The sequence below is a fragment of the Gobio gobio genome (assembly GCF_949357685.1).
Source record: "Gobio gobio genome assembly, chromosome: 18".
NCBI lineage: Eukaryota > Metazoa > Chordata > Actinopteri > Cypriniformes > Gobionidae > Gobio > Gobio gobio.
In genome coordinates this window covers 23,550,676-23,566,320 of record NC_137111.1, presented here as the reverse complement: position 1 = coordinate 23,566,320, position 15,645 = coordinate 23,550,676, and the positions used below count along the sequence as shown (strand labels likewise).

General features: G+C 39.0%; 1 protein-coding gene across 2 annotated transcripts in view; it reads right to left on the bottom strand.

The window, feature by feature from the left end:
- Positions 1-2,295: 2,295 nt before the first annotated feature.
- The window catches only part of sptlc3 (serine palmitoyltransferase, long chain base subunit 3), a 33,208-nt gene continuing 19,858 nt past the window's right edge, over positions 2,296-15,645 (bottom strand). Inside the window, exons 9-13 of one of the 2 annotated variants that reach the window (XM_079842562.1) lie at positions 14,370-14,496; positions 6,613-6,748; positions 5,201-5,330; positions 2,896-3,023; positions 2,296-2,693 (exon numbers count right to left, since the gene is read on the bottom strand). In XM_079842562.1, the coding sequence (XP_079698688.1) occupies positions 2,910-3,023; positions 5,201-5,330; positions 6,613-6,748; positions 14,370-14,496 (507 nt within the window). In that variant the 3' untranslated portion in view covers positions 2,296-2,693; positions 2,896-2,909. Of the gene's footprint in view, positions 2,694-2,850; positions 3,024-5,200; positions 5,331-6,612; positions 6,749-14,369; positions 14,497-15,645 lie in introns of those variants that run through there. The other variant, XM_079842561.1, reaches the window with a different exon arrangement.

Genomic DNA, 15,645 nt, shown 5'->3' with positions numbered 1-15,645 from the left:
CCTAAGACATCCCACTAGTTTCTCACCTCACCTCAGCCTTGAGAAATCTTCATCACTATGGTGTTGGTATTCTTGAAATAACAAACATTGTTTCAAACATGAGTAAAACAAGTGTAGACTAGACCCCATCTGTCTGCAGCATTTACTATCCGTCTTGATTCCTCCCAGCATTAATCAAGCGGTTACCCCACACCTGCGGAATGTGCATCTCTGTACTAATTGCTAGTTTTAGGTGAATATTGGCCTGTGTGCAACATAGTTGGCATGTTGAGCTCCAGCATTCAGACAGTGCTTTTGGGTCTCTTTCAAATGTAACAATTAAGTGTTGTCTCATTCAAAGCAAAGAGTTTGGTAAAACGTGTGCAGACACTACTTTTTGTTCGCACAAATGTTATTTTAAAGCAAATAAGTCAAAGAGGTAATTACTATATGATTTGGCGTTTATTGTGGTAAATACAGTTTACTATAGAAACCATCTAAATGTAGAGGAGCATGTCCTGATCAAGGATGGGAATCTTAACTTCTGAGCTTGATTCTGGTTCTTTAATGGTTCAATTTTGACGAAGAAATAATTGGAACAGCATAACATAAAATAACGGTAAATTGTATGTTTAGAATTGACTCAGAGTCATTCGTCTGGGAATCGTCCGGACTGCATTGGTTGTGATCATAGACTGTAAAGAAATATGGACGTAGTGTCCGTGACGTCACCCATGGGATTCTGAAGGGCAGTTTTGAAGCGTAAAGTAGGGACGAGCTGGCCATCACGCGTCACTCCCGGATAACAGAAAATGGCCAAAGAGGCGGGACGTTGGCGGAGCAGAGGTGATGTGATGACTAACAGACAGCAGATAAACGGCTATCTACCGGTCACTTTTTTCTGCTGTAAAGTTGGGTATTTTAAAGGATTAGTTCACTTTTAAATAAACTTTTGCTGATAATTTACTCGCCCCCATGTCATCCAAGATGTCCATGTCTTTCTTTCTGCAGTCGAAAAGAAATTAAGGTTTTGGATGAAAACAGTCCAGGGGTTTCCTCCATATAATGGACTTCAGTGGGCTCCAAACGGTTCAAGATCCAAATGACAGTTTCAGTGCAGCTTCAAAGGGCTTTAAACGATACCAGACGATGAATAAGGGTCTTATCTAGCGAAACGATCAGTTTCTGCGAGAAACCGAGCAGTATTTATGCTATTATTTTACCTCTTAACAGACGAACGCGATCGTCTCTGAGCTCCGCCATAACTTCCGGAGAGTGAGGTCAAATTAGATCGTGGTCATAGATGTATACGTAGACTACTATCGATATTTCTATGACCACAATCTAATTTGACTTATTTACAGTGTTAAAGAGTTAGATTCCCTTGCTAAACATGGCCAAAAAACAAACAAAAAACAAGTTGGACATACAATGGAGTATTTCTGTGCCAAATACACTCCTTTAGGATTTGAATACGTTTCGGAAGGTTTTTTTTAGAGTATGGCCCTGTATTACGCCATAAAGTGCGGAACTGCTTGTATGGGCACTTCTCCCGGATGAGCGCGTGCGCACATCAACCAGAGCGAGTCCCAAAATAGCTTGCATCCCAAATAACCCAGCATTAAGGAAACAATGGATGCAGTTTGCTTTTCCGGAGCAGCAACAGAGTTCTGCAAGTGTGTTTGTTTGTTCCCGGTCATGCATCGAAACCACAGCCAGTGACTGAAACTGCATCAAAAGTCTGTGTTTTGTCGGCAATCTGAGCGTAAGTGCATATAATGTAAACAACAAGAACATATAGTGATTTGAAAGTTATTCAAAGATAATGCCATGATGTATTTTGTGTGTGTGTGTGCTCGTGACTCTTTAGCGCCAGCCACTGCACGCCTGCATGGTACAGTGTACCGTTTTTCTGAAAGAATCGGTACAGCGTATCTGTCTTTTATAAATGTGATAAAACTAAAGACTCTTCGGAGATATGATGGATGCAATATTACTCTATAGGTACTCAAGGTTAACATGAGATGGGCAGAAACTGTGTGTATGTACCATTTAAATGACCTCAGGAATCAGTGTTTCTTGCACTACATACGGGTCCGGTGTTTATTAAAAAGCGTTTCTGAATTATAACTGATTCTATGGCTCTCAATCCTAGTTATGTTCAAACTAAATGTTTCAATGTCTGATGAAAATCTAAATGAACATAAGTCATGCATCTGAAATATACAAACAATGACACCAACTTTCCAAGCAAACATTTGATTTACAAGTAAAATCAGTCCATAAAGTTTTTTTTTTTTTTATTATTATTATTTTATAATCAGAAGTAGTTTGTTGCACATAAAAAACAAATAAATGCCTGTCAGTGTAAATTAGAAAGACTAGGATCTGCAAGATGCTATGCATGAATGTGTAATGACTGTGAATGAGCTGCACTGGGTCTACAACGCCCAGCCTTGTTCAATCTCTTTCAATCAATGTACTTGTGGATCACACAAACACATAATCCAGCACAGAATGAAGGTCTTTCATCAGTCCATCTTAGCAGAAGGATAAAAAAAAAAAAATGGGGCCACTTCAAGGGGTTTCTTATCCACAGCTAGTTTTGATGTAGGTCAGTGTTAACAGAGGTAATTGTTTGATATATTTAGAGCAGCTTTTGATATATGTTCTATAAACAGTCGTCGTGGCCCCTCCCTTTTCCCCACAATCCCCTGAGAAAAAAAAAATCATTTAACAAACTTCACAAAACTGTGAAACAGCAGTTAAAAAAACAATTAAATATCATTTTACAATATATACATATAAAAGTCCATGCCTCATAGGACGAATTTTAAAAAGCTATTACAAACACTGCATTTTTTTCTTCTAAAAACGATTTTCACACTGAGGTGACCTTGGTGGCAACACACTCACAGTGATGAGAGTGATCAGCTGTCCAGCTCAAAGTCTGTTTCATCGTACAGCTCTGGTCGATGAGAACGTCTGTGACGGGAGAACCTCACCCTGATGTGGTCTCCAAGTTCATCAATGCTTTGGATAACCTGGAAGGAGATGAGGCTATTCAGTGAGGATATGTGAGATATTCAGAGCTTGCTAGTTTTTTTTTTTTGTCAAGAACATGCCCAAAAATAATTATTTAGCTTCTATGGCACTTTCAGGTGGTGTGTTTGAGACATTAAAGCTGCTTTGAGTTGCAAGAAAGCAACTTTTTTTGTGTTCAAAGATTTACAAAAATTATATAATGAGAATGTACAACATGAATCCATTTTCCAAACTGTGTTTTTGTCTTACCCTGAGTCATTATGGTAAACTTATAATAAGTGTTTATAGTGGGACTATTTCAGGCCAAACTGGTAGGAACCGCTGCGGAAGAGCACAGTCCCTGCGTGACTCGCCATAGACATAAACAGAGAGAAGTAGCTCCGGCTGCAATGTTCTTCCGCAAGACGCATGCAGTTCTGTTTATTAACCGCTAGAGCGCAAAAAGTTACGGACTGCAGCTTTAATAACACTAATCACTTATTAACACTGTTAATGTAATCTTGAGCAAATCTCAAAATTGAATATCTCCCTTTCAGACTGTACATTGTAATGTTGCGATTACTAAATTCACTTGCAGCAGTTAATATGATTTTTTTTTTGTTTTTGTTTTATTTTTCAATTATTTAAACAAAAGAGTACATAATTTTAACCCTCATCCTTCCCTCGCACTTTATAACAAATCCTCGTGGGTCAAAATGACCCGAAGATAAGAGAAATTATCCCCCAAATTTTTATGTCCAGAAAGCTTATTTCATTTAATTTTGATAATATTTTTTTCAATTTTTTAATGCTATTTTTTTTTATATTCTATTTACCTTTAAATTACTAGATTTAATCAATAAATCAATAATAATTTAAGCACATTCTTCACATTCTTTCAAGAAGCGAACTTAAATTCAAAATAACTCACAATTTCATGTAGCCTAGAAATCTAGATGCACCCAAGCGGCAGCAAATCTAATTTGCAGCCAGGGTAGTGGGTGGGCTTAACATAATGACGGCAGAGTTGCGGCAGTTCCACGTGCTACTCGTAAACAAAGCAGCTGGCGAACAGCGTTCTTTCGAATCGGCTTTGGCCGCAACTCTGGAAGACTTGGAGTTAAGCTTTTCTTTGAGAAAAGATCAAAGAACCGCACTGAAGTCATTCTTAAGAAAGGAAGATGTGTTTGGAGGTTTGCCGACTGGATACGGCAAAAGTTTAATCTTTCAACTAGCTCTGCTTCACCTTCTTCGTTGCTCTGGTTGGTTGTAGCGCTATCCTATTGCGTGCAGAGGGTATTTGAAAGACAACCGTTTATCCCGCCCCTCGGATTGAGCAATGCCAATGGTGAGTTCCCAGACCCAACATCTTGATGTGGGTCTGGTTTGTCAGGCTAAATTTCATGCATATCCCTTTTAATTCAGCTCAAAATATCTTACAATAGTGTCTTTGCCGACCTCTTGTGAAAAAAAAAAAAAAAAAGATGATATTTCATGACTCTTGCCACTAGATGACCTTATAGCTCTATATGGAGTAAATGAGCTGTTCCGCTGGGTCCTAAAGTCAGTTCTTGAGTTAATCTCTTCAGTATGCATTCAGAGACGCATGTAGACATTATACAATATTTTAATAGATAATAGATTTTTAGACTGAATTTTGAGCATTTTTAGCTTTTTCTATGTGTACTGAAGCGTTCATGGCATTCCATTAATTCCAATGAGGTCCAATTCACCCGCAAGGGAAGGATTTGTTACTTTTTAAAATTTCAACCACAAAACTCCTCGAATCCAGTCAATTTTTTTTGTGTATTGTTGGTTCAAGTGCGACAAAAGTCATAGGGTCTTGGACCACTCTGATGAACACTCAATATTTATTTATACATTTTTAAAATATGAGTTTCGGGTCAAAATGATCTAAAGGAATAATGAGAATGTCCCAAAATCATAACATGAAAATAATAATCTCACAGAATTTGTATATCAGTCTAACCCTATATAGAAATGTCTGAAATATACAGAATTTTCAGCTTTTTAAAAGGTTTTGGATCTGTCTTGTCTAAACACCAGTTTTCATTTCACTTGACTTGTGTAACACCAACACTGTAAAGTAAGTGTTATTAAGAAGAAGAAAAAATCTATAAAGAATACCAAAGTAGAGATATAGGTCTGTGAGTTGTTGGGTGCCGTAGTTTGTTACCTTGTCGAGCATGTCTCTGGTATGGGCGGCAGACACACAGAAGCGAGCTCTGGCTTCTGTAATGGGTGTAGCCGGGAAACCTACAACTACGACACCGATCTTCCTCTTCAACATGGCCCGTGAGAACGCCCTGTGAGCAGACAATGAACAACTTTTTGGTACAACACTATGAGTTTTAAATGAACTTTGTAAAGTGTACTACTGCCAAAGTGTCAAATGTTCTAGAACAGCTTGCATCTTCAACTTTAGTTTAGTATGATATATAATGTCATTGATTTTCACACTAACCCTGAAATCAGTAAATGCATTTCTATTGCTTGTTTCTTCCAAACCTTTTATGCCCTCAAGTTTCCAAAAGTTGTCAATGCTCTTAGTATGAAAATCTTCATTGCAAACTGAGGCCGTGATTAGATATCACATGGTCATGTACAAGTTTTCGCCTGTCTTTTAGCACATCTAGAACTCAAAGTAGAATCATTATGCAGGGTAAAGCTGTCGAGATTTCCATTCAGAGTTTGCACTGTCTGCTACCTTTCCTCACCCTTTGAGTGAAGGGAAATCCATTGTAAACCGCACAGCTGGACTGTCATTTGCATTAGCCAAAAGGGAGAAAAAAAATGGATTGACAAGGAGAGAAAGGCAAAGGGAAAGGTATAATGGAGGAGGAAAAGATTGAGAGTGAGAGGAGGAGAAAAGGCCTCCACTTTGTCAGCAGAGACGACAGCATCGAGAGAACAGAGCGGCGACGGAGAGTGAATGCTGGATTTAAAAGGCCTCACAGCTGCCGTCGTCTTTGTTGGTGTGCCAGGAAGCTGTTATCTTTGGAGGAGTCTGAAACGCCTGTGCAGTGATGAGCCTCTCGCATGTCATGTTTTCTTTCTGCCTCTCTTGTTTTTTTCCCCTCACCACTGATTCATGGATCAACTAGACCATCCAAGATGGCTACGGTCCAACGTCTTCTTGAAAAGACCACATCGTCTTCTTTGGAATGACCAGTGGAGATGACTGCAGCTTTTGTTGGGGTGTCCTCAAGCAGTCAGTACATTTTCCACATGGCATTCAAAGCTATCACCTTTGTAACCCATGTAAGCCTTGCATTGTTGTTTTATTGGCAGGCCCGAAATGTGGGCAGGTTCACAAGTTCAAAGGAGGATTACTGTAGTGTCCAGACAGCCGAAACTGTTCTTAAATCACAAAGAAGATGCACAGACGTGAAAAAAAGCTCACAAAGAAACGTAATGTTTTGCTTCTCGCTGGCCCAGCGATCTAAGCTGACGTTTTCAAATGGACTAAATAGGGTTTGTGTAAATGCGAGCCTGTTGTGTAAACTGACTCTTTTATACATGTTGTGTGAGTTGGACGCTGCTAGAATCTGTAATCCAGTCAGGTTGCTGGCTTGGGGAGCTGCTTACCCAACTTTCCCAGGTAGATAGAGCAGGAGCGGTACCACTGGAGAGTCCTGGTTGCCGTAAATGATGAAGCCCATATCCTTCAGCCGAGATCTGAAGTAGCGCGTGTTCTCAGCCAGCTGCCGAACTCTTCGCTGGCCTGCGGGGGAGATGCAGACAGAGCCGTCATCGAGGAGAATTTGTTAGCTTTCATTGGAAAAGGAGAGACATAAATGGGAGTCTACAATAAAGTAAAGGTCATGATTTACAACAGAGCAACCGTAGGTCAAAAGGAAAAGTGCAAATAATCTCAAAGTGCAAATAATCTTGATCCTCCACTGGGACTGTATTTGAAGGAATTGATTGTACTCCGGATGAGAGGGATTCAGGCTATGAAAGTATCGGTAACAGTAGATGTCCTATATTTATCTATAGACATATTACTAGTATTTTTGCACTAGTAAAAAAAAAATGGCAGTGTTCAAAGAAGAAATACTATGAAATCAACAAAGGACCCCCCCAAAAAAAACTTTTATTCATTTTAAACTATAATAGCTGAGCAACCTTATTATACTGCCATAATCAATAATTGTAATGTACAAAGGTAAATGATTTTTTTTAGACATTTCTAACCATTAATGTTTCCATTTCCATTGTGACTTTGAAAATACAAAATCTCAACTAAAGACCTGGTGACAGTTGCATAAACACATGCACTATGTTAAGACACTTTTCACTGTCAGTCCAAACCATTCTCATTGCTTATTATTCATTCCATTCCGTGCCAATCCGGCCCAGCCGGTATGGATATTGTTTCATTTTCAACTGTGGGGCTGATAACGGAGCTCTTAGATTGTATTACAAATGCGTCAAAAGTAGCTTAGGTAACGCAAGAGGAGGATGCATTTTAGAGAAAGATCAGATATTTATTTTAATTGTATTATTAACGTGTTTATTTCGCTCAAATAAAGCACTCTACAGAGAAACTGGTAGCCAGGCAACAGACAGGTGACCAATCCTGAGTGGCGATGTCACCTACACGCATGCCAGTGCGGTTCGTAGTCATACCGTGGCGAATAGTGTTGCCAATTTTGGGATTTTATAACCAAATTTTGCGACTTTCTCATTGTTACTGCCACTCCTTGTTTTGCTATAAGGAGCTATTTTGGCTGTATTTAAATAAAATGTGCGATATTTTTTATTTTTTTATTTGGGCAATTAAACTCTGGCACTGGTTGGCGAAGTCATATGGAACTGTTATGCGGTAAAGACCTGCCTGAAACTACTTTAACCGTGCGTTTCACTGAAAATAATTGCACACCTTAGACCGATCATCAACCATTCAGATTCAAGCATTCAACAGCCCTGTAGTATAATTATAAAATAATCCTTGTCTGTCATATATACAATTTGACATAAAAAAAAAAAAAAATTCCTGGCAACCTAATGCACACTCCTGAAGGAGATCTTTTGAAATAATTAATCAAATATAAAATAATGTCAAATAAAATGTGTTCAAGTTCACATATTGATCTATTTTTGAGCTGTCGAGTTGTCATAAATGGGTGTCCCACATTTCCTTCATTCATATATACAAATATGCATATCTGTTTATACCTTATTTTCATATTTGCAGACTTTTTGTGAAAAATTTTGAGTTTAGAGGGTGATGAGATTTTCAGAGAGAGGGGTTTGGCAACACTGGTGCTGAGCCAAGCCCAAATAGAAATATGACAGGAACCGTTACATACCGTTCTTAGAACCGTTCAGCCCGATGGTGGAAAAGCACCTTTTGTGTTCAGTTTCAGATTCAAATTATACTTATCTACCTTTTCATATCAGTGAGAATTCTTTTTGAGGACTAACTTGTAAGATTAGCCTAATCTAAGCAGTTTATGCAACCACCCACAGATCTTCATTTAAATACAACATATAGACTACTGCCAAAGCAGTAAAATATTATGATTAATTATTTAACATAACCTAAGAAATAGTCATAAGCTTCAGAATTTCAATACATTACAAGTAGTATGTCTGTGCAGCCGCCTTCCATCAGTCCACTAGAGCTAATCGTTAAAAGATCTCGAACTCGATTCAAACACCCACTTGATCTATAGAGGGTATGCACGTGACGTCACCGTTGGCTGTAGTGACTGTGGTTACGCCCACTGAGTGGCAAAAAGACAGTGTGGCAGCATTAGTTTTCAACGTGAATGCCGCGAAAAACACACAAAAAATACATCTAAAAGGGGAAAGAGCTTTGAGATTGACTAAACAAATATATTTGACAAGACATCTGAGGTATATTTTTTACAGACTGCCGAAAGCTACAGAAAAGAGAAGCAAATGGATCTGCATTTCAGAACAACTGGACTCCAGACAGCGAAACATGGATTTGCAATTATCATTTTGTGTCAATATGTTGAATTTTAGGGTCAAATCATACCCTATTATTGTATTGACAACTCATCAATTAAATATTTACCATCTTATATTCTGCATAATTGGATGTTTTTAAATAATCACAGACAAAAACTATAGGGCAGGACAATATGAAACTATATAACCTTGATATAAGTGATCAACCGGATTTAGACCTACCTATATTCTATTTATATAAAGCGTTCACAGGCAAATTTGCTTTCCCCGGCGTTGAAATCAGGCTCATATAGATGTCAGGAAACACAATTCCTGCATGTCAATACCCACAGATCAATGAATCTTTGGTAAGTTGTAAGGAACACTTATATCGAGTCCAACCGTTTGTTTTACTTGCATTTTCGCAGTTTCCCCTATTAAATCCAGTCATGCAGCAGGCTGTTTTGCCACTCAGTCCCGGCTGAGTAGGCGCGTTCCGGTGGGAAAAAGTGACGTCAATGCACACCCTCGATTCCTAAATGACAACGATTCTCCTGTGTCTAAACCTTTGACAACACCAGAACATTCAAATATGCATTTGTGGTGGCCGCTGAGCCAGAGAGAGCAGATGTCATGCATGAAACCGTCTTTTCAAACACACAGTATCGTCATTTCGGTGATACAAATTTTAATATTAATCACAGAATAAATTGGATAAAAGTTTATAGTTCCGGATTTAAACACTGATGGTATGGAAGCGATCACAACAGAGCAAATCACCTTTTGAAAGCAACTTGGTGCTTCAAATATCGATTGCATCATTACATTGGTACACCACAAGGTGGCGTCAAGAGACTGTTAAAAATGCATTGTCATTGAATCATTCATTCAAGAGATTCGTTCAAAAACGTTGATTCATAGAGTAATGAAACAAGTGAAGTATTTGAATGAGTTTTTTTTTTTTAAATAATTCATTCAGATTAATTAAACATTTTAAATAGACTGCAGTAATTAACATTTTGTCAGAACCTCTAGTAAATTACATTATTTTCTTTAGTTGTCTTTTAAGAAGCGTGATCTCTGGTTGAAACCAAAAAACGTGATGCTCAATTTATCCAGAATCGTGCAGCTCTACTGTCCACCCAACGCTGTGCCTATGATTTGGTCATATTTATGATATTTTGTATAAATGAGAACTGTTTGAATCTGGTGGCAATTTGAAAATACACTGAACTGTTGCCACGGCAATTGTACAGTAATTTGTAGCGATCAGAGAGTCTGCGCCCACTCTGCGGTAGCACGAACGCCAAACAGACCATGTCAGGCAGAGTCTGCAAACCATAGAACAAATATGTCTACAAACTAGTCCTAAAAACAGCTGGCACAAAGATTAACCCACTTCTTTTCCATTTTTTTTTACTACACTGTTTGCTTGCAAATTTCATAGTTGTTCTACTTAAATATAGTTGAAAACACTGGGAAAATGGCCAAGGAATTGCAACATAATGTAGTGGCATAAAGCCATACCACCAGCAGTTACTGCTCTTATGAAACAGTCTTAGCAATACCTTAACTTTCCTTTTCCTAGGCTACTGGAACATACACATTTCACCGTTATTTCTGTATGTATAATCAAGAAGAGTTTACAAACAGCTATTAGTTCCCTTTAGGATATAGACTGATTGTATGTAAAAGACTAGGAAAGGGGCCCAAAGGAGGAGACAGGAAATGACATCATCTGCTCTGCCATTCAAATCCCAGGATCGCTCTTTTAATAGCCCCTCATTAAGACCATTAAGTAGTTAATGGTCAGAGACTCTGGTGAGACAGAGTAGACTCATTCATAAAATTATCCCAAAACATAGTAACAAACAAAAACAGGAAGAAAACAGTGAAACAATAAAGTCTTATGGACATTATACGTTTTCATTACATTTTGAGGCTCATTTCTGTACTCTCTTGAAAACGCCTCAATGTGTGTGTGTGTGTGTGTGGAGTGAGTCAATGTGAAAAACAGTACCAGCTGGTTTTGTTTTGTCAGGCAGAATGGTAGACAAATTTCATTATTTGCCAAGACACTCTTGGCTTGTACATAGGATACAATGGATTTGGCACACAATTGGAGACTTGGGGTAAACTGAGAAGCACGGATTCAGATGCGCACGGTACCATGCGGTTGCCAGTAGATTAGCGGTTACCGTTCTGGACTAGTAATCCGAACTTTGGTGGTTCGAACCACAAAGATATAAATCTAACAACTAAATGTGATTGGAGATATATCAGTAGCTCAATGAACATCAATACTTTTCACTCTCGGTCTTGTTCAGTTTATGTCTACCACTCTCTCTCTTCCATTTTTAATGGTGTGAATCATGCCGTTCTGAGGGCTGGCCAGGTCCGCCTCCAGCTCTCTTTGGCACCATGGCCTGAGCTTTTGGAAAACAACAGCATGTTTGCATATAATTACCTGTGAACCGATTGGCAGGTATTTCAAAAGGAGGTGTGCTGTAAGGCCAAGCTCAAAAGGCCATATGTCAGCAGAACGAATACAACCGCAGTTAACTTTCATTACATTAGAAACTCTTTAACTGAAACACTGAACACTGGCAGACGCTAGAAGGAGCAGGTGACTCAAACCAAACAATTAGTTATAGACGAAGTACAAGTTTAGGTCTTCTGCAGCCTATTGTGTTGTAAATTCAACTCTCAGAACAGTGTGACTCACCCTCCACAGAATTGCATATCATGCCAGTTATGACACCCGTGAGCGGCTTGTCCAAGTCTGATACAAGACATCGCAGTGTTCAACAATTCAAAACAGCCTAGAAAGATTCTCTTTGGACAAGTTCGGACTAGAACCACTAGGCCACCTGAAGCAGGAGAGTTTTATTTGAAATAGTTATCTGAATTAAAAGGTGCTCTATTTAAAAAGAGTTTTGCATTACAGTCCTGAAAGACTCGGATTTAGGAGTGCCATTTTTATAAATAAACCCTATGCATGATTCTAAAGCCATGGTCACACTAGACTTTGAGCACACACAATTTCTATAGACATCGTAACGGTTGTGATATGACGTCACACTCTGTGATTTGTTTAGGAGATACTGTTTCTCTGTCACTACTGTACATATCCTCTATCCTTTATGGAAATAAGCCAATGGCTTTATTGTGTTTTTATCCTCAACAGTTTATGGGATGAAATGTATGGGATCCTTGTTATTTTTGTACAGTTTTGTAAACTTGTCAAATTCATTTCCAGTCAGGGTTAGGGGTTAGGGTTAGGGTTAGGGTTCAATTCAGCCAAGAGGTCACACTATGATGTATCAATCTTTTACTGGTCACGTCTTCATGTAATGCAAATTCGCAGGTCAGAGTTCACCAAACTTCGGAACGCATGGAAATTTAGAAACTTTTCACATGAGCTTGCATTTCCAGTCTGACACATTTGCATATGTATGAATGGAAGTCAACGGAATTAAATGTGTAGCGTGACCGCCCCTCAAAACTCATATTTTGTATATTTTATAAATACATTCCTTATATATATATTTTTTATTCACATACCAAACTTTGTTTTTTTGGGGGGTATTTTATTTGCTCTTCTGTTGACACTCTACAGTTTAAACGGTAAGCACACATTCACAAAACTATTAAAGGGGTATTTCACCACTGGCAAAATTGGCTTTTAAAAAAAGTTGGCTGCCTATACAGTAGAAAGGCGATTGGTGCTACCTGACTAGAGGAAATTATTTATGAAAATAATTTTTAGGAAAACTTTAACACCCATAATGCACTGGGCATGTTGCCGTCCAAGGTCACTCCCACCAGTCAAATATCACCTTGCTTTAGTTGGAAATACTTCTTAGCAAACATTTAGTCATAATCGTGTTGACTTGTATTGGTCCCGGGTGCAAGAACTCAAAAATTAAACGTTTAGCGGGAGTGAGTTGATGTCCTCGTGAAGAATCCAGCGAGTGACTAAAGGCTGCAAAGAATTGTAAAATACAAAGAGAACGCTGTGATGGACAATCTAATTGTAGTCAGCATTTCAAACTGAATGACCACGAAAACAGTGTTTTAGGCCAAATGGAGGGGAAAACTGAAAGAAACTGCCGTTCTGTCAGTTCCGGCCAAACCCCCGAATCAAAACGGTGTTGCATACAGGTAAAAAAAGCATTTTACCATAATGCTATTTAAAGAGTAGACATAGTACGGTACAATTTTCAGTGATAAACCTACCCCTAAAATAACTGTTCTGTTAATAACCCTCTGTTGATCTGACTTTCTGTGGGTGGGTGGGGATACAAAAATGCAGAAGTATAATAAGTAGTTTTCTTTTCATCATAGATATGTATGCGTAGATGCCACATTTGACCGCTCCAGACACGTTTGCGCACCCGCCATCTTGGAACTGTCAGCGTGTCGTCACTCACAGTAAGAATCAATGATGCCACAACATTGCGCAGCTCCTGTTTGTGAAACCGCCTAGATTTAATTTCCCGAAAAAATTCCCTTTCACAGGTGAGAATGTGTTGGTTTGTGTTTCTTTTTATATGTATTGACTCAATATTACAGGTTTTTAAACTATGGAAACTTTTTAAATGTTGTGTTAGCTAACGGCTTTGTCTTGTTGTATTGTGTTAGTTTAGCTAAATCAAATCATCTGCTATATCTATGGTTCTGGAGCACCAAATCAGCATATTAGAATAATTTCTGAAGGATCGTGTGACACTGAAGACTGGAGTAATGCCTGCAGAAAATTCAGCTTTGCCATCAGCAGAAATAATGAAATCTATTAAAATAGAAAATAGTTGATTCAATTTGTAATGTGCTGTATTTGAACTATAGTGTACTGTACTTAACTCTGCCCGTCATTGTGGTTTGAATCCTTTTCTATCATGGTGTGAACTGCAGCGAAACTAAAATGAAACACGATGTCTTCTCCAAAAACATAAATATATGGATTAACGCATATCAAAAACAGAAGGCAGCTTGGGAAAACCCTTATAACATCTGGTGCCATTCTGCGGACTCCTAATACCTGGAAATATGTGACCTTTCCTTGACTAAAGGTCTGGAGGACTCTTTAAGCCGGTCCCATTGCTTTATTGAAATCTGTTTTCCATGAGTTATACGCTGTGGTGAAATACATTTTATTTGGTTATTAAATCCATGTGAATCTCTTTCCCAATGAATCCCCCATGGTTAAGGAGAAGTGTTGGGTAGAGATTTTCAGTGTCTTCCAATATTACAATGACTGACTGGTTTGAATTGCGGGTCTCAATGTCCTCTGACACATCAAGTGTATAGTAGTGCATCTGTTGACTTCAGTCATGTGACATTCTAAAAAAAGCTGGACAGTCCCTTTCATGATTTTATGTCTTAGTATTGTTTCAGCGTCTTTGCAGTGCTTTGTTACTAACCTTCTGTTGTGCCATCGACTCCCGTGATGCATTTAATTGCCCTGATGATCTGCTCCACGACAGGTGGGGACATAGCTGTAGAGTACACTGCACTGTGAGAGTTTTCCCTCAAATAATCCACCAACTCCTGCAGAAAAACAGAACTCGTCCATTATTAAAGGAATACTTCAGCCCAAACTGAAAAAATTCATCATCTACTCATATTTGCAGTCAAACCAAAAATTATTCAAACACTATAGTGCAGGACACTATAGTTCATTTATGTAAGTGAGGATAGCAAAATAAAGTAAACTGTGACATATTTAAAAAAACAATACAACACATGCATCCCCGCTCTCATCAGCTCACTTGTGAGTTTGCTCCTGCACATACAGTACGTCACTATGTGACAGGAAGCTTGCGCTCCAGACATAAACACACTGAGGACCGCTTGCCGAGGCACCGTTTGACTTCCATTATAAAAATCACCAAGGATCACAGTTTCAGCTAAAAATCTTCTTTACATTTCTACTGAAGAGACTAAAAAGACATCTACATCTTGGATGGTCTCAGGGTGAGGAAATTAACAGCAAATGTTCATTTTTGGGTGAACGGTCCCTTTAAAATGACCTGAAACACGGTGCTGTCCGAATTACACCACTAGAGGGAGATGAAACCACACAGCACCTGAGACACTGATCATCCAGTGACCATCCAGTGACAATGACAGCTTCTCAATTCATTGTCTAATACAGGATTTGGACACTAATAACGCCTTTTCTCTACAAACTATCATAGCTGGAATTCAATGAGTTGGCACATTTTTTCCACAAACAAGCAGTTTTGGAGATTGTGCCCTGTCTGTCCTGCATCCAATAAAAAGGCTTCTGAGCAGAAGCCGGGGCCAGTATCCAGCTCTTAATCTCTGTCTTCAGACATCTGTATCGACTGTGGAGGGGTGAGGGGAGGGGACGCACCTCGCAGTGCACACGGGTCTCTGCATCCAGATGTGTCCTCTACTTTGAGGACGGGGGCGAAGGGGTTTTTAGGGGGAAAATCTGTGAAGCAAACATCTGCTTTCACTTAGAGTGCAAAATTTGCAGTGCTTTAGGTCCTGGGAGCTTTGTGGAAACAGCATAAGATAAGTCAGTTAAGAGAACGTGTCCGAAATCCACCCACATCTGTGGAGCGAGGGACTGGCTGGAGCCGTTTGGCAGCTCTCTTTGTGTACCTCCCTCTGTGCCTGTGTACAGTGTCCTTATTACTGCTGAGAACATATTTTACTCTACTGCTGTTC